The 26,291-nt window shown below is 33.6% G+C and overlaps 5 protein-coding genes and 1 pseudogene across 5 annotated transcripts; 3 read left to right on the plus strand and 3 right to left on the minus strand.

Annotated features, from left to right (window-relative positions):
* Positions 1 to 982: 982 nt before the first annotated feature.
* On the minus strand, positions 983 to 2,224 carry LOC112795317 (F-box protein SKIP23-like). Its single transcript, XM_025837254.1, has one exon. It carries the CDS (start codon positions 2,222 to 2,224, stop codon positions 983 to 985), a length of 1,242 nt encoding a protein of 413 aa, XP_025693039.1.
* Positions 2,225 to 3,944: 1,720 nt separating this feature from the next.
* On the plus strand, positions 3,945 to 6,704 carry LOC112797592 (peptide chain release factor PrfB1, chloroplastic). Its single transcript, XM_025840609.2, has 7 exons — positions 3,945 to 4,269; positions 4,362 to 4,439; positions 4,868 to 5,088; positions 5,196 to 5,399; positions 5,522 to 5,737; positions 5,830 to 6,016; positions 6,151 to 6,704. The coding sequence occupies exons 1-7, from the start codon at positions 4,098 to 4,100 to the stop codon at positions 6,453 to 6,455; spliced, it is 1,383 nt and encodes a 460-aa protein (XP_025696394.1). The 5' UTR covers positions 3,945 to 4,097; the 3' UTR covers positions 6,456 to 6,704.
* A 778-nt stretch (positions 6,705 to 7,482) lies between these two features.
* On the minus strand, positions 7,483 to 10,132 carry LOC112795318 (pentatricopeptide repeat-containing protein At2g20710, mitochondrial-like; annotated as a pseudogene).
* On the minus strand, positions 9,916 to 13,638 carry LOC112797593 (uncharacterized). Its single transcript, XM_025840610.3, has 12 exons — positions 13,418 to 13,638; positions 13,285 to 13,340; positions 13,167 to 13,200; positions 12,653 to 12,751; positions 12,411 to 12,559; positions 12,044 to 12,082; positions 11,810 to 11,902; positions 11,333 to 11,431; positions 11,039 to 11,125; positions 10,553 to 10,636; positions 10,355 to 10,420; positions 9,916 to 10,221 (listed from the first exon to the last, which is right to left on the minus strand). Exons 1-12 carry the CDS (start codon positions 13,482 to 13,484, stop codon positions 10,132 to 10,134), a joined length of 963 nt encoding a protein of 320 aa, XP_025696395.1. The 5' UTR covers positions 13,485 to 13,638; the 3' UTR covers positions 9,916 to 10,131.
* A 630-nt stretch (positions 13,639 to 14,268) lies between these two features.
* Positions 14,269 to 16,586, plus strand: LOC112797594 (acyl carrier protein 2, mitochondrial). Its single transcript, XM_025840611.2, has 2 exons — positions 14,269 to 14,723; positions 16,138 to 16,586. Exons 1-2 carry the CDS (start codon positions 14,508 to 14,510, stop codon positions 16,312 to 16,314), a joined length of 393 nt encoding a protein of 130 aa, XP_025696396.1. The 5' UTR covers positions 14,269 to 14,507; the 3' UTR covers positions 16,315 to 16,586.
* A 1,455-nt stretch (positions 16,587 to 18,041) lies between these two features.
* LOC112797595 (calreticulin-3) lies at positions 18,042 to 22,792 on the plus strand. Its single transcript, XM_025840612.3, has 14 exons — positions 18,042 to 18,385; positions 18,804 to 18,911; positions 19,139 to 19,331; positions 19,576 to 19,834; positions 19,985 to 20,041; positions 20,147 to 20,194; positions 20,353 to 20,439; positions 20,517 to 20,574; positions 20,681 to 20,748; positions 20,839 to 20,931; positions 21,175 to 21,231; positions 21,328 to 21,423; positions 21,867 to 21,890; positions 22,120 to 22,792. The coding sequence occupies exons 1-14, from the start codon at positions 18,274 to 18,276 to the stop codon at positions 22,129 to 22,131; spliced, it is 1,272 nt and encodes a 423-aa protein (XP_025696397.1). The 5' UTR covers positions 18,042 to 18,273; the 3' UTR covers positions 22,132 to 22,792.
* The last annotated feature ends 3,499 nt before the right edge of the window (positions 22,793 to 26,291 follow it).

The raw sequence follows: 26,291 nt of genomic DNA on the forward strand, positions 1-26,291 counted from the left end.
TAAAGTCAAAGACTTTTTTGTATTTAAATTTTGTTAGAGATATATTTATAAAAAATTTAAAAAGTCAAGGACCTATTTGTCTTTTTTTCTAAATAAAAACTATCCGCAAGACACAAAAATAATTACACCGATTTGCTTTATTTTTATATCTTAGATAGTGAAAACTAGTTAAACCATTTTGATTTATTTTCGTACGGAGGGATTTGTGTTTTTATTTATAATATTTTTATTTTTAAAATTTTGTAAAATAAATATAAATAAAAAACAAAATTTTATTATTTTTAATGTGTTTTTTATAAAATTCTGAGAATAAAAATTAATAAAAAAACAAAAAATAAAACTTAAATCAAACGCATTCTAAAATTGTATTGTTTCATTGTTTTGTTTTTTCTTCTTCAAAAAATCTTTTTCATTTCCTATTACTCCATCAAAAACTTTTTCATTCTCTTTGATTTATTCAACTGAATTATTTTTTTGTTTCTTCCTCGAATTATCTTTCGTTCTCAACCAAAAAGTAAATAAAAGTAGGTATATTTCGTTTGTTTTTACAGTTTTGCCTTACACTGCTCCAGTGGTAAACAACTAAAGCTATTTGCTATAACCAACAGTTTTGAATTGAAGAAACGCAACAGTTGTTTGAAAACTCAGGCACATAACCTTGCAAAAAGCTTTGGCAATTTGGATTGTTATACATTAATGAAAATTAATTTTGATAAAAAATGGATGGCAACTATAAGAAAACAGAGTAAAGGAGAATATATGCAACAAAAAAACAATTTTTATTTCCATGAATTTCCCAAAGAAATTAATAGGAGGTGAAAATACATATACATACTGAGGTAATAATGTTCAATTTGATTCTTGAAATTTTCAGTGCTCATCAAAATAGTAATTGACTTATGTAAATGACAAATTAGTCATGCATTTACAAATTGTGAATCTCATTCGTCCTAATTCAATTACCGTTAACATGGAAATGTAACTAGGGTAATATCCAAATAGGATGACAAAAAGAGTCCACATCTGTTAAAAATGTTTGGCAACTCCCATCTTCCAAATCGAAGATGCCAATCTGAGAAGCGGGAGTAGTGTTTTCAAAGTACACTTCACGTCTGTCATGCATGTCATCTGTAAAGTAGATTTGATTTCCTCTGCAATTCAAAAAATTACTTGGCAGTATTTGAACAGAAGAATTGCTTCCAATTACTAGTATGTAATTCCCCAAACTGTGTATTCTTGACCATGTTTTCTCATTTTTCTTCAATTCATAGACATCAAATTTGACAGTCTCGCACTTGCAGAACCGTTTTTGATTCTTCATGTAATACCTATGTCTTACCCCTTTTACCAGCATCAATAGACTTCCATTATCACCTCCAATTAGATAGTAATAACAATTAGGCATTCCTACATTGGATGGAGGTGGTGTGGCTTCATGTTTTCCTCCCACTGGTCCTGACTTTGTTCTTGTATCAAATTCATATAGTTGGCCATTACCGTCTACTGCAAATATTTTCTCTTCAAAAAATATGACATCATGAATGTCGACTAGATCTCTTGTTGGAAATCTAATCCATCTCTTCTCGTTGGGCATGTAAAAGGCCAATTCTAGAAATAATCCATATATGACCACTGCTATAAAATCACTGTCATTGTCATTGTTAGGAGTTGAATTTATAATAGCCTTCCAAATTTGGTCTTGATGCACGAAAATGGTATTTCTAGTGATAATGAGGCCCTTATAACACAGAGTACATTTATCCCCATTAATATTAATTACATTTGGAAGAGTTGAAACTGGAGGAAGATCCAAGTGAACCTTTGTAAATGGATTTAGGATTCTCACAGTACCTTCATATACCATTACAATGATCAACCATCCATGACGAGAACCACACATGATGTTGTCTTGCATAACTGGTAACATGAGGTGATAAATCCTCTTCTCTTCGAGACTACGAGCGTCAAGAATTCCTTCATCCTCGGGAGCACGAACTTCTTCTTCAAGAGCATGAGCTTCTTCTTCGAAAGATTCTTTAACGGCACTGCCAGTAGATAGTACCAGCCACGGAACTTTGTTGCCTTCAGGAATCTTTGGAAGTTTCAAGTTCCATTGCTTACAAACCAATCGAAGTTGAATGTAATTGTTATATGAATAGAACCGTTTATTAATTTCGTTAAACAAATCTTGATGAATGTCAGCCCATCGATCAAACTCACCCATTGCAAATTTCCGATGAGACGCAAACTGATTTACAGAATAAAGGAAAAGGCTACTAAAAAAAATAGATGGTTATTATATTTAAAGACGATATAAGATTTGATTTTTTTTGTGACTGATATAAGATAAGATTTGACACATTTAAAATTAACCATAGTTAGTTAATTATTGTGTTTTTCAAAATTTAAACTGATTTCTCATTTTTTAAAAAGATCCCCTACATTTAGACCCTATGTTTAGAGATAATCTTGGAGTTTAGTCTTATATATATTGTGTTGGTCTGCTGTATAAAAATAAAATTTCAGATACTAATTTGAAGAAGTTCTATATATAGGATTTAGTAACACTTTTAATAGTTGTTTTTGCAAAATATGTGGTACAACCGTACAAGAATGAAATAGAATATTATTTGTAGATGAGTACTTGTATAGCCATTAAAGAGCCTACATAAATGCTTGGTTAATTTTTTTTTTTTTGGACTAAATGCTTGGTTAATTTTTTTGGTGACTAAATGCTTGGTTAATTTGTATTAGAACATTGGAAGTGATTTTGGAACGATAATAAAAATCAGTAATGTTAAAAGAGAGATAAAAAAATAATTCATTCAATTTATCATCATAATGTGATTTAATATTGCTAAGCAATTTAATACATTTTCATTAATTAAAAATATAAAGTTAAACTTAATTATTTATGTTGATGGAAAAAATTCATTAAAAATTAAAAATATACTTAATTTGTACTTTTTTTAATTTTATACAAAAAATTATATTAAAAAATAAAATATTATTTTAGTCGTTTAATCTAAGTCTTAATTTCAAATATGTTTTTCTAACCCATAATTTAGCCAGTCTAAAATATTTGAAGCTCACTAATATTTTATAAATATCATTATTTAATTAACATTCTACAAATATTAATATTAAGATCTATATTACTACCTATTTAAATATGTAACTAATTTCCATAATATTTTTTATTAATCTAGGAGAAAAATCTCAATAACCTCCTTAATAAAAAAATTAATTATTTACCATAAAAAATAGAACCACTTTATAAAGTGATTATTAGTTTATTGTCTAAAATCTTTGCTAATTCTTCGGCAAAGACATCAAAATCAGCACCATAAAAGAATTTAGACTTCATGTTTAGACTCAATCCACAAATTTTACGATGCAACTGACATTTAAAATATTATATTTTCATATGAATAGTCTTATTTTGTCATATTTTAATTTTGGTGGTCATTTTTTTTTTGCAAAAATACTCTTTTATCCATTAGATTATTTAGGTAATAACAAAAACTATAATTGTAGTGGTCATGATAATAACGGTAGCGATTTGAGAGTGAAATTCACAAAATAATAATAATAAAAAAGATAATAATAATAGATGAAAAAATAGTATATTTGAAAAAAAAATTAATTTTGACTAAAAGATTAAATAAAACGAAATAAAATATTTTAAATATTAAAAATAAAATTAAAATTTAATTAAAATTATTAGAGACTAACACAATATTTTTTTGATTTTTTAATTAAAAACTAAAATTAAAATTTAATGTATTGATAATTTAAAATATTATATAATCGTGTAATTATAAAAATAATTTTTTTAAATAATTATTTATATAGTTAATATAAAAATAATTATTTTACTAATATAGTATTATGTGATGGATCCGCATGTTAAAATAAAATTCTAAAAGTTAGGGGAAAAACCTACCAAATACCCTAATATGTCTTCATTTTTAATTAACGAAACCTTAAAAAAAATGTAAAGAAGTGGTTTGGGTGCGGAGGTGAAAGGTTTGAGTAGTCAGTGGCTTATCCGTTTATTAGGTTTGTGAATTGTGAGAGCTGAGTGAGTAACTGCCATGGAGGTTGTTATGCAGATGATGCAGCCTCTCTGTTCCACCGTTATAACCGCCAAAACTCAACACCAATCACCACCTCACCTTCTTCCACATAAAACCCCTTCTTCAACCCGTTTTCCCTCTTTAACTTCCTCCCCCAATCTCCACCATCATTCTCGTAATTCCAAACCCGGTAAGCTTCTGTCTTTCTTTTTGCTTCCAAAACCTTTAAGAATTGATTACTGATTATTCATTTGCATGTTTGTGAATTTTGTTTGGGTTTAGGGTTGTATGCGGCGCAGGAGAATCAATTGAGCGTGGGGAATGAGGAGGATACCGATTCAACTGAATGGGCTCTCCAAGGTAATTGAAATCATAGTTTAGTATGCTTCAGGTGCTTAATTTAACTCATGTTCTAATTAGAGGAGACTAGGGTGTATTTTCATTGATATATAGATTATTGGATTTGTGGTTGAAAATATTAGTCATGTTATCAATGTGAAGTGCGAACCATAACTACAATTTTTAATGCAATATCTTTCATTTGAAAACTGTTTCATTTCTGAGGATTTTGCAATCTAAAATGTTAGTTTGTTTTCCATGTCAATATGGCATTGGTGTTGGGTATTGGCATAATCCTGTGGACTTCTTTGGATTCTAAGTCATTAGACACTTTCTGGTTTCTTTTGTATGAGCCATTCTAATATGTGGATGTGGCTGATCAGAGGAAAGATTGTAAAATATTTGGATTAGTTGTCACAATGTTGAGCTTAACTCAGTATTGTTTTCAGATTTTTATTCCCTGAGGAAGGATGTTGAGCTTGCATCACAGCGTGTTGAAGAGATTAGAGGATCTTCTGGTCTGCAGCTATTGGAGCAAGAGCTTGCAGATTTGGAGGCGAAAGCAGCTGATAGCTCCTTTTGGGACAATCGAGCCAAAGCTCAGCACACTCTTTCTACTTTGGCCGATGTCAAGGATAAGATAAACTTGCTCAATGAGTTTAAAACCCAGGTTAGATATTAAGTATTCTTTCAATTATACATGTTTCGCTTGAAAGAATTTACGCCATAATAGGAAGAATTGACCCTGGTTAATGACTGTCATTGCAATGAATATAGGTTGAAGACGCAGAAACGATAGTTAAGCTGACAGAGGAAATGGAATCCATTGATAGAGGGCTTCTTGAGGAGGCTGCGACTCTTATTAAAGAATTGAATAAATCGCTAGATCGATTTGAGCTGACTCAACTTCTTTCTGGTCCTTATGATAAAGAAGGTGCTGTTATCTCCATTACAGCTGGTGCTGGAGGAACTGATGCACAGGTAAATATCTATCTCTCTAGTGCCTTTTCTCTACTTGTTTTTTGCTTGGAATTCGAGTACTTGGTGCTGGTTCTGAGTATTCAGTTTCGACTTCTGTACGAAAATTATCATATCCAGTGCAGGACTGGGCAGACATGCTTCTTAGGATGTACGTAAGATGGGGAGAGAAACAGAGATACAAGACCAGAGTGGTTGAGAAATCTCCTGGAGAAGAAGCTGGGATAAAATCTGCAACCATCGAAGTTGAAGGTCGTTATGCTTATGGGTATTTATCTGGGGAAAAAGGAACGCACCGCATTGTTCGGCAATCACCTTTCAATGCTAAAGGTCTTCGTCAGGTAACAACCAACTTATTAATGTAGCTGAATGTCAGGTTTCAAAATAGTTGGTTGGTTTTAACATTGTTTACTTGGTTGTAACATCCAAACAGACAAGCTTTTCTGGTGTGGAAGTCATGCCCCTTCTCCCAGAAGAATCAATGAATGTAGAAATTCCCGAGGAGGACCTGGAAATCAGTTTTTCAAGGGCAGGTGGAAAAGGAGGCCAAAATGTGAACAAGGTTGAAACTGCAGTTCGAATTACACACGTTCCAACTGGAGTAACTGTTCGCTGCACAGGTTCTTTACTTCTTTTGCACTGAAAATTTCTCTTTTTTCGTGATCCATTTGCGCTATCAACTACTTATCTGGATGAGATTCAGTTTTCTTGTTTTTTCAATTGCAAGTTTTAACTGTAATAGACCATTGTGCAGAGGAAAGATCCCAACTGGCAAATAAGGTAAAGGCTTTAAGCCGTTTGAAAGCAAAGTTGTTGGTGATAGCCGAAGAGCAACGCGCATCTGAAATTAAGCAGATTCGGGGAGATGCAGTAAAAGCTGAATGGGGACAGCAAATACGAAACTATGTATTCCATCCATATAAACTCGTAAAAGATGTAAGAACAGCGTATGAAACCTCTGATATCACCTCTGTTATGGATGGAGAATTGGACCCCTTCATCAAATCTTACCTGAAATACAAGTACAATGAGGCACTGTCTGCAAGCGGAGTCAACTAATCAAATGCATATCATAGTTAGTTATAGTTCTTTTTGTCACAATCACACTCTGGAGTGTAATGTTTGGTGATTGTATTCGCGGGCCTTTGTACCAGTGCTTGCAGCAGTTCTTAAATGTCCGAAAATGAGTTGAATACATATTGTATCATTGTATTATACCTGCAAAACTCAAATCTGATGCCTTTGTCAATGGCTTTTGCGGTTGATGTATTTTTTTTTTTAAATATATAATAGAGTTTTCAACGCTTAGAAGAGTGGTGGTTCAGGGACTTAAAATAGTCATGGCCTCAGCTTTTAGTTGCATTCATTCCTTCATTGCTCAGATAGAAATTTCACATTTGTCTGAGACCGTTATTCAGTTCGAGACAAATACTACTTTTAGATATCAGTTTGAATGCCTTGCATTTATGGTTTTAAAGGTGTAAAGTCAACTTTAGTTTATTTAGTTCGACAAAGTGAGATTGAATTTACATAAGTTATCCTAATATTATTAAAAACTATATTATTTGAATGGATAAATGTTATTTTTTTTATTCTCACATATAATTTTTTTTATAAGACAACATGGGAAACCCCTTCTTATGGTAAACTCTTGACTCTTAACAAAATTGCAAAATTAACCAATTTTATATGAATTCAATTCCTTATCATCTTTCCTGTTTCTGTAATGATATTCAACACTCTTTTTGGTCAGAAATCATATTCAACACGTACATATTTAAATTTCAGTTATTTGAAATGGATAACTCTATCAATTTAAGTGTTTATACAAAAAATAACCATGGCATTTTACACAGATGCATGCATAGACCTTGAATGATAGCAAGCCATTTAGGTTAAAAAAATAATCCTAACCTAAATATACAAAGATGTTACAACAACTGCACGACCTATTACAATAATTGCTTATCATTGCTGCTCCTGTCTTCCTTTGGCTTCTGACACTCCATTTGTTTGTTTATGTGAATCTCCGCACAACACATCAATTGCATGCACGTTTGATTCAACATCCTTAATCCAATTCATCAGCTTCTTGTGAACATCAAGGGAGACAAGATCCTTGCTCCTAAGTAACCTTACCAACTCCTCAGCTCCTTCCATATCTCCTTTATCTTTCAAGCATTCAAAAATGGCGGCCAAAGATTCCCAAAATGGCATCCAGTGATGCCCCAGTTAACAGACAGAAATGGCTTCTTTGATATATTCAATAACCATTGAAAAATTACCTTGTTCAATATACCCACTTGAGAGATAGGACCAAGTCTTTGAATTTGGCTCTCCATTGTTTATGATTGTCCAATCAACAACAGATTCAGCTGCCTCCATATTTCCCTTCTTGCTGTAAGCTCCAATCATCACGTTTGGAATCCGAATATCAAAACCCTGATTTTTAGATTCCCAATTCTTAAATATATTCTCAGCACTTTCAAAGTCCTCAAACTTAAGAACTGAAGCAATTACAGCTAAATAAGCTATACTGTATAACTTCCCATCTGTTGTTAAAAGTTTCCATAATCTCATCACTTCTTTCTTGATCATTGCTGCATATCGAGTCATAAGGAAAGTAAGGGCCACTCTCCTCTTTTTGTTAGTTATGAGCCTCTCTGAATTCTTTAAGACATTAAAAGCTTTTTCAAAGAGTCCTTGTTTCCTATAACAATTGGCTGCAATAGCATAAACAGTCCAATCTAAATGCCAGTACCAAATCCGATTGTGTTCTAACTGTGCGAGAAGCTTGTCAATTCCCTCCGTATTAGAAGAGGCAGCGTAAGCACTAATCAGGGTACCAAATGTATAGCTATTGAAATTAATACCTCTTCTTGCATTTCACATACCAAATTTTCCAATTTGTCATAGTTCTGTGTTTGATAGTAGAGATTAAGCAAAACATTTCTTGAAAAAATCGACATTGCAAAACCCAAAGCTCTCATCTTCTCCATGATGCTCTCTGCTCTATCCACATCCCTAGCACGAGCATAGCAATTAAGAAGAGAGCTGTAACATTCTCCAGTTCTTAAGTACTTCGGAATGCTATTAAAATAGAATTCTGCTTCTTCAAGTCCATTAACTTTCCCAATCAAGTCTAGTCTTATTGCAAGATCTCCAGATTTATGTTTGGAAGACCCTTTCTCGAACATCCACGACGATACCTGTAGAGATGATTCATGTTACCCCATAGAAGGTAAATGAAACGGCATAAAAAAGTCAACACACCTACCAACATACTAAGTTTGTTGCTGTAATAGTGGAAGAATTTAAGGCTATAGAAAGATCCCAAAACTTGAGAGAAAGAAACATTATTTTGAATCTTTGTCACACAATCAAATCGACCCACAAATCCCAGGGAATCAAAACAGAGATATACCATTCTTCTATCGTTGAGCAATATTGTCAATTAAACACTGAGAAACGACACCCTAAGAATGCAATTCATTAGTCCTTTTTAACAAAGGTTAGACCTTTAAAACACTCCCCAGTGAACACTTTCAATCACACATACCATGAAGTAAGGTTCACTCTGTCTTTTATCCTGCAACCAATATAACTTGGCTCCAACAAATTCCTCAACTCTGGGATAAAACTCTTACCCAAGACCTTATTTAAAGGTAACAAACAAGTCTCAGACAACTTGAATCAACAAATCTTTATCAGAGCCAAATCTATCATCAAGTAATGTCTAAATTTCTTCTAATTGAAATCTCACTAATAGTGCTCAAATTTCGTGTATATTATATTCTCACCAATTGGATCGCATTATGCAGCTAGATCAAAATTCATCCTATACTATGATTAAATAAATAAAAGAACAAAAAAAATCCACAGATTGAAATAATTTAATTAACTATTAAAAGTAATTGGTAGTAGCAAAAACAATACCTCGAGGGCGTTTCTATATCTTCTGCGTGATCTGAGTTTCCTGATAACAGATAGGAGTCTGTTATAGTTAACAGTTCCGCCATCTCTAATCCACTTCTCGATTATTGGAACCACAGAGGACGTCGCTTCAGGAGCCGTAAAGATCCGACGGTACAAGTCGCGCAAAAGAAGCTTCTGGAAAAACGGTGTCCTCGGTGTAATGTTTTTTCAGTATTTTTTATTTCTTCTTTTTGTCATAATCACACTTATGGTGTAATGTTTGGTGATTGTATTCGTGGGCCTTTCTATCAGTGCCAAATTAATTTAATTGCGGAATTATATTGCATCAGTTCTTAATGTTGTCTTTCAAATGAGTTGAATACATAATCTATCAACGCATATCACCTGCGAAACTCAAATCTGATGCCTTTGTCAATGGTTTTCTCTGGTGATTTTTTTTTGAATATATTTTTATAAAGTTTTAAACGCTTACAAGAGTGGTGATGTTATTTTATCAGATATATAGAAATGATGTGAACTTAAATAGTACATGGCCCCAACTTTTATAACGGTAGGGCATCCCTTCATTGCTCAGGTAGAAATATCTAATTGTCTAAGACTGTTATTCACTTTGAGAGAAATAATACTTTTGGATATCAGTTTGAATGCCTTGCATATATGGTTTGAAAGGTAAGTTAACTTTCTATGTAAGTATGATTTTGCAAATTATGAACCAAATATACACGTAGCCAGTAGTAAAAATCAAATTTATTATTTGATACAAATAACTGAAGCACATTCACAAACTTAACCATGGCCATCACGATGCCTTCTTTTTTCCAAAGAGTAAGCTCATAGAGTATGTGCTTCCCTTCTCTGAAACAGCAGCTTCTACTCGATTTTTTCCAACCTACAGGTCGTTTATATAAGCTTATCAATGTGTAACATTCAAGTGTTGTGACTGGTGGAACAATGGGAATACATAACAAACCAAGAATAACACAAAAACTAACAAAGCATAATCTTTTAGGGATGAAAAATACCTTGTCCATGACCCAATGACCAACAGTTGGCATGTACTGAACGAGATACATGACGGTGAGCACAGGCTGCAAAAATGTTCAAATTTACGAAAGTTGGGGGGCATTTAAGTTGAAAAGAGGAGGAATATTCAAACGAAAGCAAAAACAAAAGCGTTACCTGATAAATTACCACAAAAAAAAAAAAAACAGAAAAATTACCTGATATGATATCCAAGCTTCCTTTAAGCCATGGGTTGCAGCAATAATAGTCAGCTCCGCACACTTTTCTGCAGGCACACGTTTCTGCAAACAGATTTTCAGATAAAAACGAACTTTCAATTACTCAAGTAATACAACATAGATCCAGAATTCAAGTAGACAAAATGTAACACGAAAACAAAAGGAAGAGGATACAGGTCAACATTTCATTACTTTTGGTTTTGTTCAGCAAACATGAGAACAGCAACTAATATGATTATTTTTAAAGTGTCAATGTAACATGATAAATCTTGATTGCATAGTGTCAACAATCTTGATTTATCACTCAGTGGATAGGTAGATTCTAAAGATACATGTACCACAAATATGGTGGGAAGAAAATTCTGAAAATAATAGATTTAAGCTATCTTTCTTTTTCTTCAAACTACTAAAGAATGATTAATAAAATACTAAAAGAAGAAGATGAATTAGCAAAAGAATATATACCTCAGATGGAACCCTTGATCCAGCATTATTTGATGTTGCTATTGGACCAGGACAGACAACAGTGACCCTTATTCCTTGCTGAGAGAGCTGTTGCCATAAAACAATCAGTGGGCATGTCCTTATGTCTACTCTATGATAACCAAAGTATATTACAACAACCACTGCTGATATTCACTTTTTCTTCTCTTAGGAAAAAATATTATGAGTTTTATCATCTAGTATTCTAATACAGTAAGGTTTACTGGTGTTGGCTGCTTCCCTTTTTCCAAGAGTTAATGAACGCTATCTACATACCTCAGAACGCAGAGAACTGAAGTACCCATTTAGAGCAAATTTAGAAGCAGAGTACACAGCCTGACCTGGCGCAGGTGTCTTTCCTGCAGCACTGCTCATCTGATATTAAACAGAATAAACTATAGCCACTTTAATAAACAGAAAATGGGATTAAAATAAATATTGAATAAGTCATCTAAAATTAGGTCTATTAGTAAATGGCATTTCACAATTAGTAATTAGTAGTGTGTGTGTTTGTGAGTCATTAGCATAGCCAGAAGTTAGTGCACCCAAAATATAAAACAAATGCCTTTGTGTAAAGCTAATTAGTTATACTCCTCACTTTTGCATTTGCACAATTCTTGGTTAGTAAATATATTCACTCACAAATATCTTCTTGCAAGCTCCACACAATATAGTTTCTAACCACATAGTATACTTTTGCTGTCTAAAATCCATAACCAAAATAAGATATTAATCAGAGCCATTCCCACATACCACCACAAAATGTCCTCGCCCCCTCTTCAACATGAAAGGTGCCAAGAGCTTTGTGAGTGTTATTGTCCCCAGAACATTGACATCAAATGTTGCCTGTTCAAGCAAAACAGGGTAATATAAAACCTCAGAATTGCTTCGAATGGTTTAAAAATAAAACTAACAAAGCAGAAAAAAAAAAATAAAGTCTTCCCTTGTAAAATAAAATTTTTGGTAAACAGTGAATGTATGAGATACCTTGAGACCTTCTTCCGTTACATCTAAAGCTGATGATTTCTGCCAAAAGTGCAAAACAATAATAAATTCGAAAAATACCTTCAATTGAACAAGCATATGATGAAAGACGGATTTTTAAATTTGATAAGGTTAGGGGAAATCTGTAAAGTCTGACAAAAGGAATCACTATAACATACTAGAATGTAACAATATGCAAGCACTTCATGTCATTTTCTCAATTCTGGTGTTCAGTCAATTTCAATGAAGAGAGTTACTACATGTAAACTGACTTGCGAAACAAACCCATAAAAGTACATAGCAATCATGATAAGTCTTTGTTGCCTTATGAAACTTAAGCATTACATATAAAAATCATCCACTCACTTACAGGGCGCTCAAAAGCTGCATTATGGATCATATAATCAACACCAGAACCGGGAAAAAAGGATTCTGCTTTCTCAACAGCCTTCCTAAGAGATTCTTCCCCAGATGCTAAATCCAGAGGCAAAATCTTTACTTCACCAGGTGCATGTTTACCTGGTGTTATTCAAATAACTTGATAGTTAATAGTAGCCCATGGCATTACCCTATATCAAGTTTGCACATAGACATAAGATGAATGCATCATACCTTTCAGCTGTGTCCTTACTCGCTCTAGTTCAGCTTCATTCCTTGCAGAGATGATTAGCTTGGCCCCCAAACTTGCAAGTTGGTTAGCCAGAATCTCACCTACATACACACCATCAAAGAAACAAAACCAATCATAAACAAGGAAAAAGATTCAGGCAATTACAAAAATAGTACCTTAAGCCACTGCACAATATATATCAGTTCAAAAGCAAAAGCGAGCTAAGTTGGGAACCGAATGAGGCAATACAAAACTGCAATTTATCAAGCAGCATCCATTAAAATCATACGAGGTTATTTACATTTATATCGTTTTCGCTTGGTATTTGAATTCAATTGGCAAATAAACCACAAGTTTTATGTGTGTTTATGCAGTCTAATTATCACTCAGAGGAGATTCTTGGTTCTTACATATCAGCAGATTCATTTAAGTCTACTCATAATCTAACACTACGAACGAATCAATTATATATGAAAATTAAGGAAAAGAAAGGCATAGTTATAGAATTATAGCTACCAATTCCACGGCTAGCACCAGTGATCCAAACAACCTATTTGAGAAAACAAGAAAAAGAAATGATTAAACGATAGTGAAAATATGAAACGGCAACAGGATTAGGTCGAGCGAGAAGCACCTTGTCTTCAATTTCTTGTCGTTTCGGGTGCTTCTTAGACATCAAAGTGAAATCGCCTAACAATTGGAGAAACAAGAATGGAATAAGAAACGAGAATAGATAGAGAAATGAGAAAGGAGGTAAAAGTAAGTACCATAAGCGGTGGCGAATCTGAATAGGAATAACACGATAAGGCCAAGGAAGAGTAGCGCCACCACCATCTTGTTTCGCGAGTAAGTGCTATTGCCAACTGAACCTCCAACCGAATCCGTTACTGTGCGACTACTGAGTCTTAACTCTTAGCTATTTACCATTTTAACCACAAAAATGCTGAATCAACATAAACAATCAACTACTGATCCATAATTTATATTTACAGATATTAAATGATGTAATTTACACTTATATATATATATATATATATATATATATATATATATATAATCAGCTTAGAATAATAAAATGTTATATAGCAAATAATCGAATATATATTCTTATATTGTGATTGTTGGTGACCAATTTTTAATTTAAAAAAAAATACATATATACAAAAAAATAACTCCTAACTTAAATCCTATATATTTGAATATATATACACATGATACTTTATATACTTTTAATATTTATATTTTATATTCTAATATATACTTTATAAATTAATCTATACATAATATAGTTGATTTTTAAGATATATAATAACATGACTTGTTTCTACCTAATCTCATGTTATTTTTTTTGTTAAAATTATTTTTTCAATCAATATGCCCTTTTAATTCTTAGTGATTTTCTTAGCAAATTTACTCTTATTTTTTAATATTTTTGTTTGTTCTTTATTAGTTTTACTTTTAATTTAGTGTTAATTCTTATAGACCAAAAATTAAATTAAATTAAATTAAATTATTTATATTTATTTAAATAAACAAATAAACTAACCACTTAGACAAGTACCTATCGGCTATCGTATGCCTTTGCGCTTTTTATGGCACTGAGGCTCAGCAAAGGATTAAGTTTACAGTTTAAAAATTGGATAATATGGGCAGGAAAAAGAAGAGGAGCAAAGTTAAAAGGCTTTAGATTGGGCCCTAACAATAAGCTTAAAGCCCAACTTAACGGAAAGGAGCTTGATACCATATCAGTGTTCAGTATCCATTTTCAGCTGAAGAGAGAAGAACTGAGAAGTGAGAACCGAGAATAGAGAAGAAGCAAAGAAGGGTTTTAGGTTTTTGTTGTGGATCGATTTTGCAATGGCGGCGAGGAGAGTAGCTGGTTTGCCTCTCATGAAGTATCTCAGAGTTCAGGTTAACTCTCTTCCCAACCACGCTTCTCCTTTGAGGGTGGCACCCACCGTGTTGCTCCGCCGCTTCTCCGAGGAAGTTAGGGGCTGCTTCCTCGACAAGTCCGAGGTCACCGATCGCGTCATCTCATGCGTTAAAAACTTCCAGAAAGTCGATCCTTCCAAGGTATTTTTCCATTCCCCTCATTTTTCGTTCTTGAATCGATGAATCTGATTCTCTCTGCAAATGCCGAATCGGTTCTGTTTCAAACTTTCAATATAGAGAGAACCGTTACTTCTATAATCGTAAGCGTTAGTTGTTGTAATTACCGGCTTTACGAATTGAGCTTTTGTTTTAGGTCTCTGATTAGTAGTTCAGTAGTACTAATTGATAGATCATACAATGTCAAGGGAGCAAAGGTGAATTTCCTGAATTTAGGGAATATTGTTAAAATTAAATATATGATCGTAATTTCGAAGGCTTATGAGGGATTACTCGTTAAAATGTTTCATTTCGGTTTTTGGTTGCTATTTTTAATTTTATTTTTAATTATTCGTGCACACAATCAAAGGAATTTGCCTTAAATCGAAGAAGAACATGATCTTTTCAAAATAATGAGATAAGACTAACACTTCCTTTTCACCTAAGGGTATGTTTGGTAACATAAGTTGTACATTGTTATAGATTACATTGTTATAGATGACTTCCATTAGTGATTTTCTATATCGAACTCATCCTTAAAAATTTATATAAGAGTTATAGACACATGTCCAATTCTGGACATGAATAAATAGGAACATGGTAGTGGGATAGGTGATCTCTATTCCCCTTTTTATTACATGTAACCAGACGTTTACCTTAAACATTAAAAAGTAGTAGTCATAGTCCTTAGGCGATAATCCAAAAGATTAGCATATGGAAAAGAAAGGCCGTCTTTTGCCTAGGCTTAAAACAAATCCGTCGTAATCTAGTATTATTCTATACTTCCAAATATACTTGTTGATGCGTTTACATGTAGTTATAGATATTCATTAATCAAAATAAACGATAGATTGTGGTACTAAGCTTTTTAATTGAAATTAATAAAAAAAACTTGGTTGCTTTGGTTGATTTCCCACTTAAAGGGGTGATAACATTTGTTGCATGCTTTATGCACATAGGATGTAGACATGTAGTTGTTGATTTTGGATTGTTATGAGTGCATCTCATTCTCTAATGCACGTTCGATTCCCTTGTAATAAACTTCAATTTCTGACGAAGAAAATGCTCCTTGTTTTCCTTTTATTGGTTCCCGAAGTTTCCATTTCTAATGTTAAATTACATGTGTGGACTTGTTTACTTCACACTTTCAATGTGGTCAATGCCATGCCTGATATCTATCACGAGTGTGAGTAGATTGGAAACTGTTAGTTCCTTTTGATAGTTTAACTGTCATACAATAATAGTAAACTAGGTGAATCCAAAAACTGACTTGTGCATTGGAACAAACCTCAGTTTTTGCCAGGTTCTACAAATGCAGGACAAGGGGTTGTTCCCCTATCACTGCCTAAAAAATTTTCTCTCATTAGTACATAACCTATACTTCTTCCACCTTTTCCAGGTCACCCCAAATGCTCATTTCCAAAATGATCTTGGATTGGACAGTCTGGATTCAGTGGAGATCGTGATGGCACTTGAGGAAGAGTTTGGGTTTGAAATTCCCGATAATGAAGCTGACAAGATCAACTCAATCCAACTTGCGGTTGACTTCATTGCATCTCATCCTCAGGCAAAGTAGAGCGATCGTAGAGGCTGGTGTATAATTTTTCTTTTGTTTCTCATGTAGTAGTGTAGAACCATCACTTCAAGATGTTTTTCTTATTCTACTTGTTTGCTTCTAAAATGCAACTCAACTTTCTTACCCCATATAAAATCCCAGAAGATTATTAGCTGGGATTTGCCAGCTTGAATGGTACTTTGCTTTTGGTAGAATTGGCTTCTCAAAACTATACTATATTTTTCCCCCCAATATTCATGTCAATAAAAATGTGTCAGATTTCTCCATATTAAGTATTGACTTGTTGCCCTATTCTGAGGATCCAATGCATATTGCTAATCTATTTTGCATATTGCCCTTTTGACATTAGAGTCCTAAGTCCTAACTTCCAGTTAATTTATTGTGGCATGCCACTTGGACTTTTAACCGATTCTATACATTAATGGATATAAGTTGTTACATGTTCAAAACTGAAGTGGCATATTTGCCTGTCGTGGTATTAACATAGAATCAAGGAGGTGAAGGTGCCTAAATTACCTTATAGCTCAAATCAAACAACAGATTATACCCCATAGTTGACGATATTTGCAGCTTGCAAAGAGTAGTCTCAAATAATTGCATAGGTAGTCTTAAATCGTACGAAATACTGCTAACTTGTCTTGACCAATTAATCAAATAATTGCATATGTAACCTAAAACCTAGCCATCTTATTGTAAGAGTTATTAGTGATGATTATTGATTAGTGATTACATATATCTAATATGCAGATGCGAAATTGAAACCTATACAAATTCTCTCATTCCGTATATTTGAGAGTTTGTACGCTAGAATTGAATATGTATATATGGCTTCAATGGGAGGACAATCCTGCCTAGTTTACATTTGTAGAACAAAAGTAACAAATTATAGTTGGGTTGTTTTACTTATTCTTAATTAAGATTTTAAGCACGACTGAAAAACATTATTAGTGATTAGATACAAGCGCCTTAGTTTGGTTCTCTTTTGTTTTTTGTTTTTTGTTTTTTTCAATATTATATCTTTACTAAGCTTAAACAAATGTATTTAACAATATCTTTTAAAATACTAGTTTAAAAACCGAAAGTTATGATAATCTTAACATTCGAGACAATCATCAGGTCTGGAAGTTCCTGTTTAATCTTGTTGTGATCTTGGTTTTCCTAATGAAAATTTGACACTTGACACATTATATGAGATTATCTACATTTCTTTTTAAACCAATTTTTCGAACTTTCATCGAAGAATTGAGAATGAAGTAGGAAAATGAAATAGAGCAATTGAATTCATAATTTTCATGTCATGAGTCATGACCATAAGCACATATACGAGTGATAATTAGTAAATTTTTTCTATGGACCAAGTCAAGTGAATAAGGAACACAATAAGTTTAGTGGACTTTGGAGTTGACTGACATTGTCATCATCATTGAACATTCTAACGCGCCCCTTCTTGGAAAGTACCTTATTAACCCTTTTCTCTCTTTGCCTTGTTGTTTGGTTTGATGACTTTCATGAAACACAAGGTCTCGTGGACCTTGACTTATAAAAAATTATTCACATCAAATATATAATCCAAATATAGATAAATATATTATATATGACAGAGAAAAAATAATAGAAATTATACCATTGGATATAGCTACGTCTAAATTGGCCCTCTATTGGACAAAATTTTAACACCAATCATGCTTTTTCAAGGAATCAACATCATGTGTTCCTTTCCACAAGTAGGGAACACACCAAAAGCATAAAGCAAAGATAAGTAAATAAATAAAAATAAAAAGGATTCTCAAAGCTTATTTTGTATTAGCTTTATTATTAAACTTCTAATAACCTTCCTAGTGGACCATAATTAGTGTGTGCATGGCATATAAGTAATTAAGAAGGCATGGAAGGGCTAAGAAGTAAAAGGGTCCTCTATAAGTAGCTCAAGTCTGCAACTTGAACTTGGCACTACCCAATATGGCTAATAATAATGCATTAACTGAGTTAAAGAAGCTTGCTTTGTTTTGCTTTGTGCTGATACATGTTTCTGTTTCTGTTTCTGAAATCATTTTTGAAGAGCGCTTTGATGGTTAGTATTACTGTTTTTTCTGCTTTTGATCACTTGATGCTTATTTTTAATATTTCATTGGTATTATTATAAAATATCTGATTGGTTGGTTGAGTTTGGTGAGTCAGTCATAACTGAAAGTTAGTTACTTTGTAATAATTGGTTATATTATTAGTTATTATTTTTTACTGTGCTTTACAACCAAACTCTATGGCTAGTGTTGTAATTAACTAATTATCATACAATAATTATTTACCATGTTTGGATTTTTGAAACAATAATAAAGTTCACAAACTAAGACTAAGAAGTCAAGTACCAAGAGTCAAAACAAATGTGTGTTGGATTGGGAATTCAGCTTATAGCTTTGCAGGGTGGTCTTGGTTTTTTTACATTGATGGTGAAATATGGTTGTTTATGTGTCTGGATTTTTCTTTTTTAGATGGATGGAAAGGTCGCTGGGTGACATCCGATTGGAAAAAAAGCGAAGGAAAAGCCGGTTCGTTCAAGCACACGGCCGGAGAATGGTCGGGAGACCCAGATGACAAAGGTACTTGTTAGTTGTTACTGCCATTTTTAGTTAGTGGCAGTTAAGTTTACAGCACTCAATGAAGAAAGGGAAATTTCATTTAACAGAGATATCATGTGCAAGTGAATTTTATTCTAGTTATGTTTGAGGCAGTGACCAAAATAAAGGAATGAACTTCATTCTATTGATTATGGTATTGGTGATGAAAAGCTAAATGAATGGATTCACTTTATATTGTGATTTTTTAGGCATTCAAACATCTCATGATGCCAAACACTTTGCCATCTCTGCAAAGATACCAGAATTCACCAACAAGAACAGAACATTGGTCCTGCAATATTCTATAAAATTTGAACAAGATATCGAGTGTGGCGGCGGTTACATAAAGCTCCTCTCTGGTTTTGTCAATCAGAAGAAGTTTGGCGGCGATACTCCTTATAGGTGTGTTGCTTATCCCACATTCTTCAATTTGTCAATGCTTCTTGAATTATCAAGTGATCAAATGAATTTCATAAAGATTCTAGTTCTGTACTAATGGCATTTAGAAGCCTAAGTAAAGTAATGAGAATTAAAAGCATTATCAAAAAGGAATAAAAAGTTGAACAAAGTGGATGGATGTATCTTTCTGTCCTCTTTATCCGAATTTTCGACAAAAATGGATGTTATACTGATAGAATCTCTACAGCTTAATGTTTGGACCAGATATATGTGGAACAGACACAAAGAAGCTCCATGTCATACTCTCATACCAGGGTCAAAACTATCCCATCAAGAAGGACCTGCAATGTGAAACTGACAAGTTAACTCATTTCTACACATTCATTCTTAGGCCGGATGCGTCATACAGTGTCTTGATTGATAATAGAGAGAGAGATTCAGGAAGCATGTATACAGATTGGGACATTCTTCCACCACGGAAACTCCGAGATACCAAGGCGAAAAAGGTTTGATATTGAGCTGTTTTACTTTGCAAATAGCCAGTTTCTAAACCAGGTTTATTAGCATGACATGGTGCTTTTAAGTTTGATTTCTTGTGATCAAGCTATGATTCTGTACAGTTTTATTTTGACATTAAAACATCTTCCGATTCGCAGCCTAAAGACTGGGACGAAAGGGAATTCATCGAAGACCCTGATGATGTCAAACCTGAGGTATCCAAAAGTTCTAAATTTTCATGAGTTATAAGTGAACAAGGGATGGTGCTTTTGGTGTTTGAGATGATTGCAAACTTATTTATTTGTTTTTTGGTGCTGCAGGGATATGATTCAATCCCAGCTGAAATTCCTGATCCAAATGCTAGAGAGGTTAGTTGATAGTTGCATCCTCATTTTCCCCCATTTCATCTTACATTCTTTCTTCGTTGGTTTGCATCATTTTGGTTTTTCAAAGCTCTGTGATGATGAGATCAATGAAAAAACAATTTGAAGCAAAATATCTCATACTTATTCTTATGTTTGATTAGCCTGAAAACTGGGATGAAGAGGAAGATGGTATCTGGAGGCCACCAAAGATACCGAATCCAGCATACAAAGGACCATGGAAAAGAAAGGTTTGTGGCTGCAAGCATTAGGCCCTTTTTTCTGTGTTGTTTTTCCTCATCTTAGATTCAACCTTCATGTTAAACAGAAAATCAAGAACCCTAACTACCAAGGGAAGTGGAAAACTCCATGGATAGATAATCCTGGTATGTTCAAATGAATCCTTAGGTTCTTTGTCAAATTTTAGTGTATATTACAAACTCTCTTGCATACAATTGAATGCTTAAGTTTCATTCTTTTTCTCTGTATCAGAGTTTGAAGATGATCCTGATCTTTATGTACTTAAGCCTATCAAGTATGTTGGCATCGAAGTTTGGCAGGTATGGTGAATTTCTTGGATTATGCTGGAAACATTTTTTGGCCAAAATTGGTGCAGCAGTTAATGAAGGAAACTGAATATTCTGGTTCAGGTGAAAGGTGGTTCAGTTTTCGACAACGTTTTGATTTGTGACGATCCTGATTATGCAAGACAAGTTGTTGATGAAGTTTTTGCCAATAGAGAGGTGAGGTTTTCTATTCGAATCGCATTCGATTTAGCTTGAAATCACACTAGTATACCTTGAACAGAAAAAGATACATTAAAGGAATACATTGAAAAATTTATACATAATGGACTAATATAAGGACAACTTCAAAATGTATGATATTGAAGGCTTTCATATTTCAGTATGCAATCATAATGAAGCTGCTACTGTGGATTATAATTGATTCTCCTTTAACATGAACTTTGTTTTTTGGCTTATTAGATTGAGAAGGAGGCTTTTGAGGAAGCAGAAAAAGTGAGAAAGGCCAAAGAGGAAGAGGTACATAGACATATATACACCTTTTTGAGTTCCATCATCTGTTTTGAAAGACAATCTAGTTTCCTTTCAAGGATTTTAAAACCTTTCTTTGTGCAGGAGGCTCAAAGAGCAAGAGAAGAAGGCGAGAGGCGCAGGCGAGAGAGGGGCCATGATCGACGATACCGGGACAGATATAAAGACAAATACAGAAGGGTTTGTACCGAGATAATACTCAAATTTGTCCCTAAAAGAAAATACATTCTCCAAATTGGTCATTGAAAAATTTTGTTAGTCATATTAGTCCTTAAAAGATACAACTCTGAGTCAAATTGATACTTCCATTCATTAATGATGTGACACTTGGCATGATGACATGACAAGTTAATGTCACATGACACATTATTATTTAACTTACGAAATGACCAATTTGACTTACAGATAGGACTAATATGATTAACAAAATCTTTCACGACTAATTTGGAGAATGGGTTATATTTTAGAGACAAATTTGAGTATTATCTCGGTTTGTACCTTTGCCTGAATTGACTTCAATTTTTACTCTTCTTTTGTTTAATGAATCTTGTTTAGATGCTGATTTCTGTTGCATTTCTTTTTCAACAACCATTGCACTGAATTGTTCTTTTTTCGATGTGCAGCATCGCCGTTATGACTACGATCATGTAAGTAGCATACTTTTCCAGCATTTCTTCTTTCTAATGCTAAATAGATTCACTGGAGATAGAGAGTAGTATTTTTATGATCATTCTCAACATTTGTTCACTATAATTTAAAACCTTAAACGTAATGCCAAGTTTTCATATCATAGCATTCATTGATAAAAAGGATTAAGTGGGAAGAAGCTATCATGTCTTATATGTTACTGAAAAATATGTTCACTTTGATGTGCAGGATGAGCTCTAAAGCAGTTATGTTTCCTTCTTTTCCAATCTCGTTGACAAGAATTTGCTGACCAAGAAAAATGGCCGCCCTTCCTATCTCATCCACAAGAATGTCCCAATCGATCATTCGATCCCACGAGTTTAATTTCTATGTAGTGTCAATGTTTTGTTTTAAATTGTTCTTATACGAGGTATGTGCATCGAAGCAGACTTGACTTTCGAAAATGACCAAATTAGTCCCTGAATTTACAAATTGTGAATCTCCTTAGTCCCTAATTCAATTGTCGTTAAAACAATGCCGACACGGAGTATTTAAGTGTCAGTGTGGCATCTACAATGGTAAGATAACATGGCTAAGTCTTTAATATGATCAAATAGGTGTCATGAATTAGTTTCTTGGATTCATCTTGGTTAATTGGTTTTATATTGGTGTGAGATACCTATTTGACCATACTGAAATCTTAGCCATGTTACCTTTCCATGTCAATATTAATGCTAGTTGAATTACGGAAGAATGAGATTCACAATTTATAAATTCAACGACCAATTTGGTCATTTACAAAAATCAAGTACTATTTTGATGAGCGCTGAAAATTTCTCGGACATTACCTCAGTATATATATGTATTTTTACTGTTAATTTCTTGGGAAAATTCATGGAAATAAAATTTGTTTTTTGTTGCATATTTTCTCCTTACTCTGTTTCCTTATAGTTGCCATCCATTTTTCATCAATGTATAACAATCCAAATTGCCAAAGCTTTTTGCAGTGCATGAGTTTTCAAACAACTGTTGCCTTTCTTCAATTTAAAACTGTTGATTATAATCTCTATAGTTCATAACTTCATATATAATTCAGGTTCAGTAAATGTTAGCTGTTTAGTGTTTACCACTGGAGCAGTGTAAGGCATAAATGCAAAAGCAAACGAAATATACCTACTTTTATTTATTTTTTGGTGGAGAACGAAAGATAATTCGAAGAAGAAACAACAAAAAATTCAGTTGAATAAATCAGAGAGAATGAAAAAGCTTTTGATGGAGTAATAGGAAATGATACTGATTAAATAATGCAACAGCATCATTAAATTACTCGTTTATCAATATTCTCTTGAGGAACCATGCAATCTGAACAGTTGTCAATAATTAAACATGGCATTGTCACAACTCAATTTAATTGGGGAAGTTCTAAGACCATTGTTTCAAATCTTACCGGGAATACATGAACATCCAGTACAATTTTTTTCTTTAACTACCAATGAATGATGTAAAATTGTAAACTACTTTTAAATTATAGGTTTATCTATAGAGCACATGCTAAGATTATAAAATAAAAAAATTTTAGTTAAAAATATAAAAATTTAAATTTTTAATATATTTATTTTATGAAGAGTGTTATGATGTGAGATTACATCCAATGGTAGAAGATCACCTTTTTTTTTTTGATGATTAAGTGTTAACCACAAAACACAAAAATTACTGTGTCCTAAACTTTCTCATATTTTATATTTCATCAAATAAAAATATTTAAAATTTTTCACTAATAATAAACTTATCATATGTTCTTGTAATAACAATTCTAAATAGCTAACACAAATGTTCATGAAGTCAACTCAATGGTGCAAAAACACTCCCAGCCCAAACAAGCAGAAACCCGAGACCCCACCCGACCCGGCGCCTAACACTATCTCCTCCGTGGCAGTGAGATTGGGATCACCGGAGCCAAAATTAAAAAAGAATACATTTATTTATCCTCTGTGACCTCTCACTTCACAGAACCGGTACCTGGATCAAACACACACCAAAACTGTGACTAAGAAGGGTTTTCCATTCCGTACTAAAAAAGCGAATATATAATTCAGAACATCAAATCGAATTCGGCGCCCTCCTTTGTAGTTTTCTAACAAAAGAAAATGTTCACTGCTGGACGAAACCAACAATTTTGTCTCTGTACCAGTTTGTGTAAGCGGAAGACCTGCTCGTGCAAAAATGCCGGCAGACAACGCGGGCAACAAACGAGGTCAGTGCAGTGAGAATCGAGACAGGTGCAAGAGCTATAAGTGCCAGAATCGCACAAAGGCGCCCGTAGACCCGCCGGTGACTTTTTTCACCTGTATAGATTCTGGTGCACTGACCTCGTTTGCTTTGTCGCACAAAGGGTGGTAGTGTTTTTTTACATTGATGGTATTGTAGAATAAATAAATAAAAAATATAATATAAAATAAAATGTAAATAGAAGACTCGTTTTGATATTCACTGATATAATTATCTTAATATAATAATAGAAGAAGTTTATAAAGAAGGAAGAAAAAAGTTTAATATAAAGAAAGAAAATTGTTCTTTTATTGTATTGTGTGTAAAATGCATCTGATGATACTTGCTATTTATACATGTAAAGTGATTCCACTTTCAACCTTCATTTATTGTTTTTTGGCTTGTAAAGAGATTCATTCAGTCTTGAGAATGAAATTCACCTAAGTCATACGTGGTCATCCATCTTTATCACATTTAGGATTATTGTCTCGTTAAAACCTTACTAAAGAAAAATCCAATGGAAAAAAATCATTAGTGAAGGAAAAAGAGTACAATATTCTTTAGTGATGGGGACTGCCTCATTAAAAACCTTGTCAAGAAAAACCCATTGGGAAAAAAACCTGACCAAGAGAAAAAGAGTACAGTCTCCCCTTTTTGCCGACATCATTTAATGTCTCGAAATCGGTGCATCCCAATCTCATGTACCAATCTTTCAAAAGAGGATTTTGGGAGTGACTTTGTAAATAAATCTGCCAGATTGTCACTTGAGCGGATCTGTTGGACATCAATTGTCCCTTGATTTTGAAGATCATGAGTGAATAAGAATTTGGGAGAAATATGCTTTGTTCTATCACCTTTGATGTATCCACCCTTAAGTTGGGTAATGCATGCTGTATTATCCTCAAACAGGACAGTTGGAGCTATCTTATGATCAATCAGTCCACATGATGACAGAATATATTGGATCAAACTCCGGAGCCAAAAACACTCGCGACTTGCTTCATGAATCGCTAGTATTTCGGCATGATTAGAGGATGTTGCAGCAATCGTCTGTTTCGTGGACCTCCATGATATAGCTGTTCCACTATATGTAAACAGGTATCCTGTTTGAGATCTCCCTTTATGTGGATCAGACAAGTAGCCAGCATCTGCATAGCCAACTAGTTGTGACTTGGATCCATAGGGATAAAACAATCCCTATCAACCGTTCCATAAAGATATCGAAAGATTTGCTTGATTCTGCTCCAATGTCTTCTGGTTGGAGAGGAACTATACCTTGCTAGTAAGTTCACAGCAAATGATATATCGGGTCGTGTATTATTAGCAAGATACATTAGCACTCCAATGGCACTAAGATATGGTACTTCTGGACCAAGGATATCTTCATCTTCTTCTTTAGGACGGAATTGATCCTTTTCCACATCCAAAGATCTTACGATCATTGGGGTACTCAATGGATGTGACTTATCCATATAAAATCTTTTCAAGATCTTTTCTGTGTATGTTGTTTGATGAATAAAGATCCAATTTTTTATATGCTCGATCTGTAGACCGAGACAATATTTAGTCCTTCCAAGATCTTTCATCCAAAACTCTTCTTTTAGAGTTTTTATAATTGTTGGAATCTCTTCAGTAGTTCCAATGATATTTAAATCATCAACGTACACAGCAATTATAATGAACCCAGATGTAGATTTCTTTATGAAAATGCATGGACAGATATTATCATTCTTGAATCCATTTTTGGCCAGATACTCAGTAAGACGATTATACCACATTCGTCCAGATTGCTTCAGACCATATAAAGATCTTTGCAATTTGACTGAGTATAACCCTTGCGAATATTCATTGGATGGTTTAGATATCTTTAATCCTTCAGGGACTTTCATATAAATATCACGATCTAATGAGCCGTACAAATAGGCTGTTACCACATCCATTAAATGCATATGCAGTTTATGATATGCAGATAAACTAACCAAATAACGCAATGTTATCGCATCCACTACTGGGGAATACGTTTCTTCATAATCTATACCGTGCCTTTGTGAAAAACCTTGTGCCACAAGTCGGGCTTTGTAGCGCACAACTTCATTTTTCTCATTTCTTTTTCTCACAAATACCCACCAGTATCCAACAGGTTTTACATCTTC

This window comes from Arachis hypogaea, chromosome 4 (genome assembly GCF_003086295.3).
Source record: "Arachis hypogaea cultivar Tifrunner chromosome 4, arahy.Tifrunner.gnm2.J5K5, whole genome shotgun sequence".
In the NCBI taxonomy this organism is placed as follows: Eukaryota; Viridiplantae; Streptophyta; class Magnoliopsida; order Fabales; family Fabaceae; genus Arachis; species Arachis hypogaea.

Excerpts from the sequence above, each read along its gene's own strand:
- LOC112795317 (XM_025837254.1), bottom strand. The coding sequence starts at position 2,224 with ATGGGTGAGTTTGATCGATGGGCTGACATTCATCAAGATTTGTTTAAC.
- LOC112797594 (XM_025840611.2), top strand. The coding sequence starts at position 14,508 with ATGGCGGCGAGGAGAGTAGCTGGTTTGCCTCTCATGAAGTATCTCAGA. Across the intron at positions 14,724-16,137 it reads AGAAAGTCGATCCTTCCAAG|GTCACCCCAAATGCTCATTT; the intron begins GTATTTTTCCAT and ends CACCTTTTCCAG.
- LOC112797593 (XM_025840610.3), bottom strand. The coding sequence starts at position 13,484 with ATGGTGGTGGCGCTACTCTTCCTTGGCCTTATCGTGTTATTCCTATTC. Across the intron at positions 12,752-13,166 it reads TGGTGCTAGCCGTGGAATTG|GTGAGATTCTGGCTAACCAA; the intron begins GTAGCTATAATT and ends GTGTGTATGTAG. Across the intron at positions 12,083-12,410 it reads ATGCAGCTTTTGAGCGCCCT|AAATCATCAGCTTTAGATGT; the intron begins GTAAGTGAGTGG and ends CACTTTTGGCAG.
- LOC112797592 (XM_025840609.2), top strand. The coding sequence starts at position 4,098 with ATGGAGGTTGTTATGCAGATGATGCAGCCTCTCTGTTCCACCGTTATA. Across the intron at positions 4,440-4,867 it reads AACTGAATGGGCTCTCCAAG|ATTTTTATTCCCTGAGGAAG; the intron begins GTAATTGAAATC and ends TATTGTTTTCAG. Across the intron at positions 5,400-5,521 it reads CTGGAGGAACTGATGCACAG|GACTGGGCAGACATGCTTCT; the intron begins GTAAATATCTAT and ends TATCCAGTGCAG.
- LOC112797595 (XM_025840612.3), top strand. The coding sequence starts at position 18,274 with ATGGCTAATAATAATGCATTAACTGAGTTAAAGAAGCTTGCTTTGTTT. Across the intron at positions 20,195-20,352 it reads CTGATCCAAATGCTAGAGAG|CCTGAAAACTGGGATGAAGA; the intron begins GTTAGTTGATAG and ends ATGTTTGATTAG. Across the intron at positions 20,932-21,174 it reads AAGTTTTTGCCAATAGAGAG|ATTGAGAAGGAGGCTTTTGA; the intron begins GTGAGGTTTTCT and ends TTGGCTTATTAG.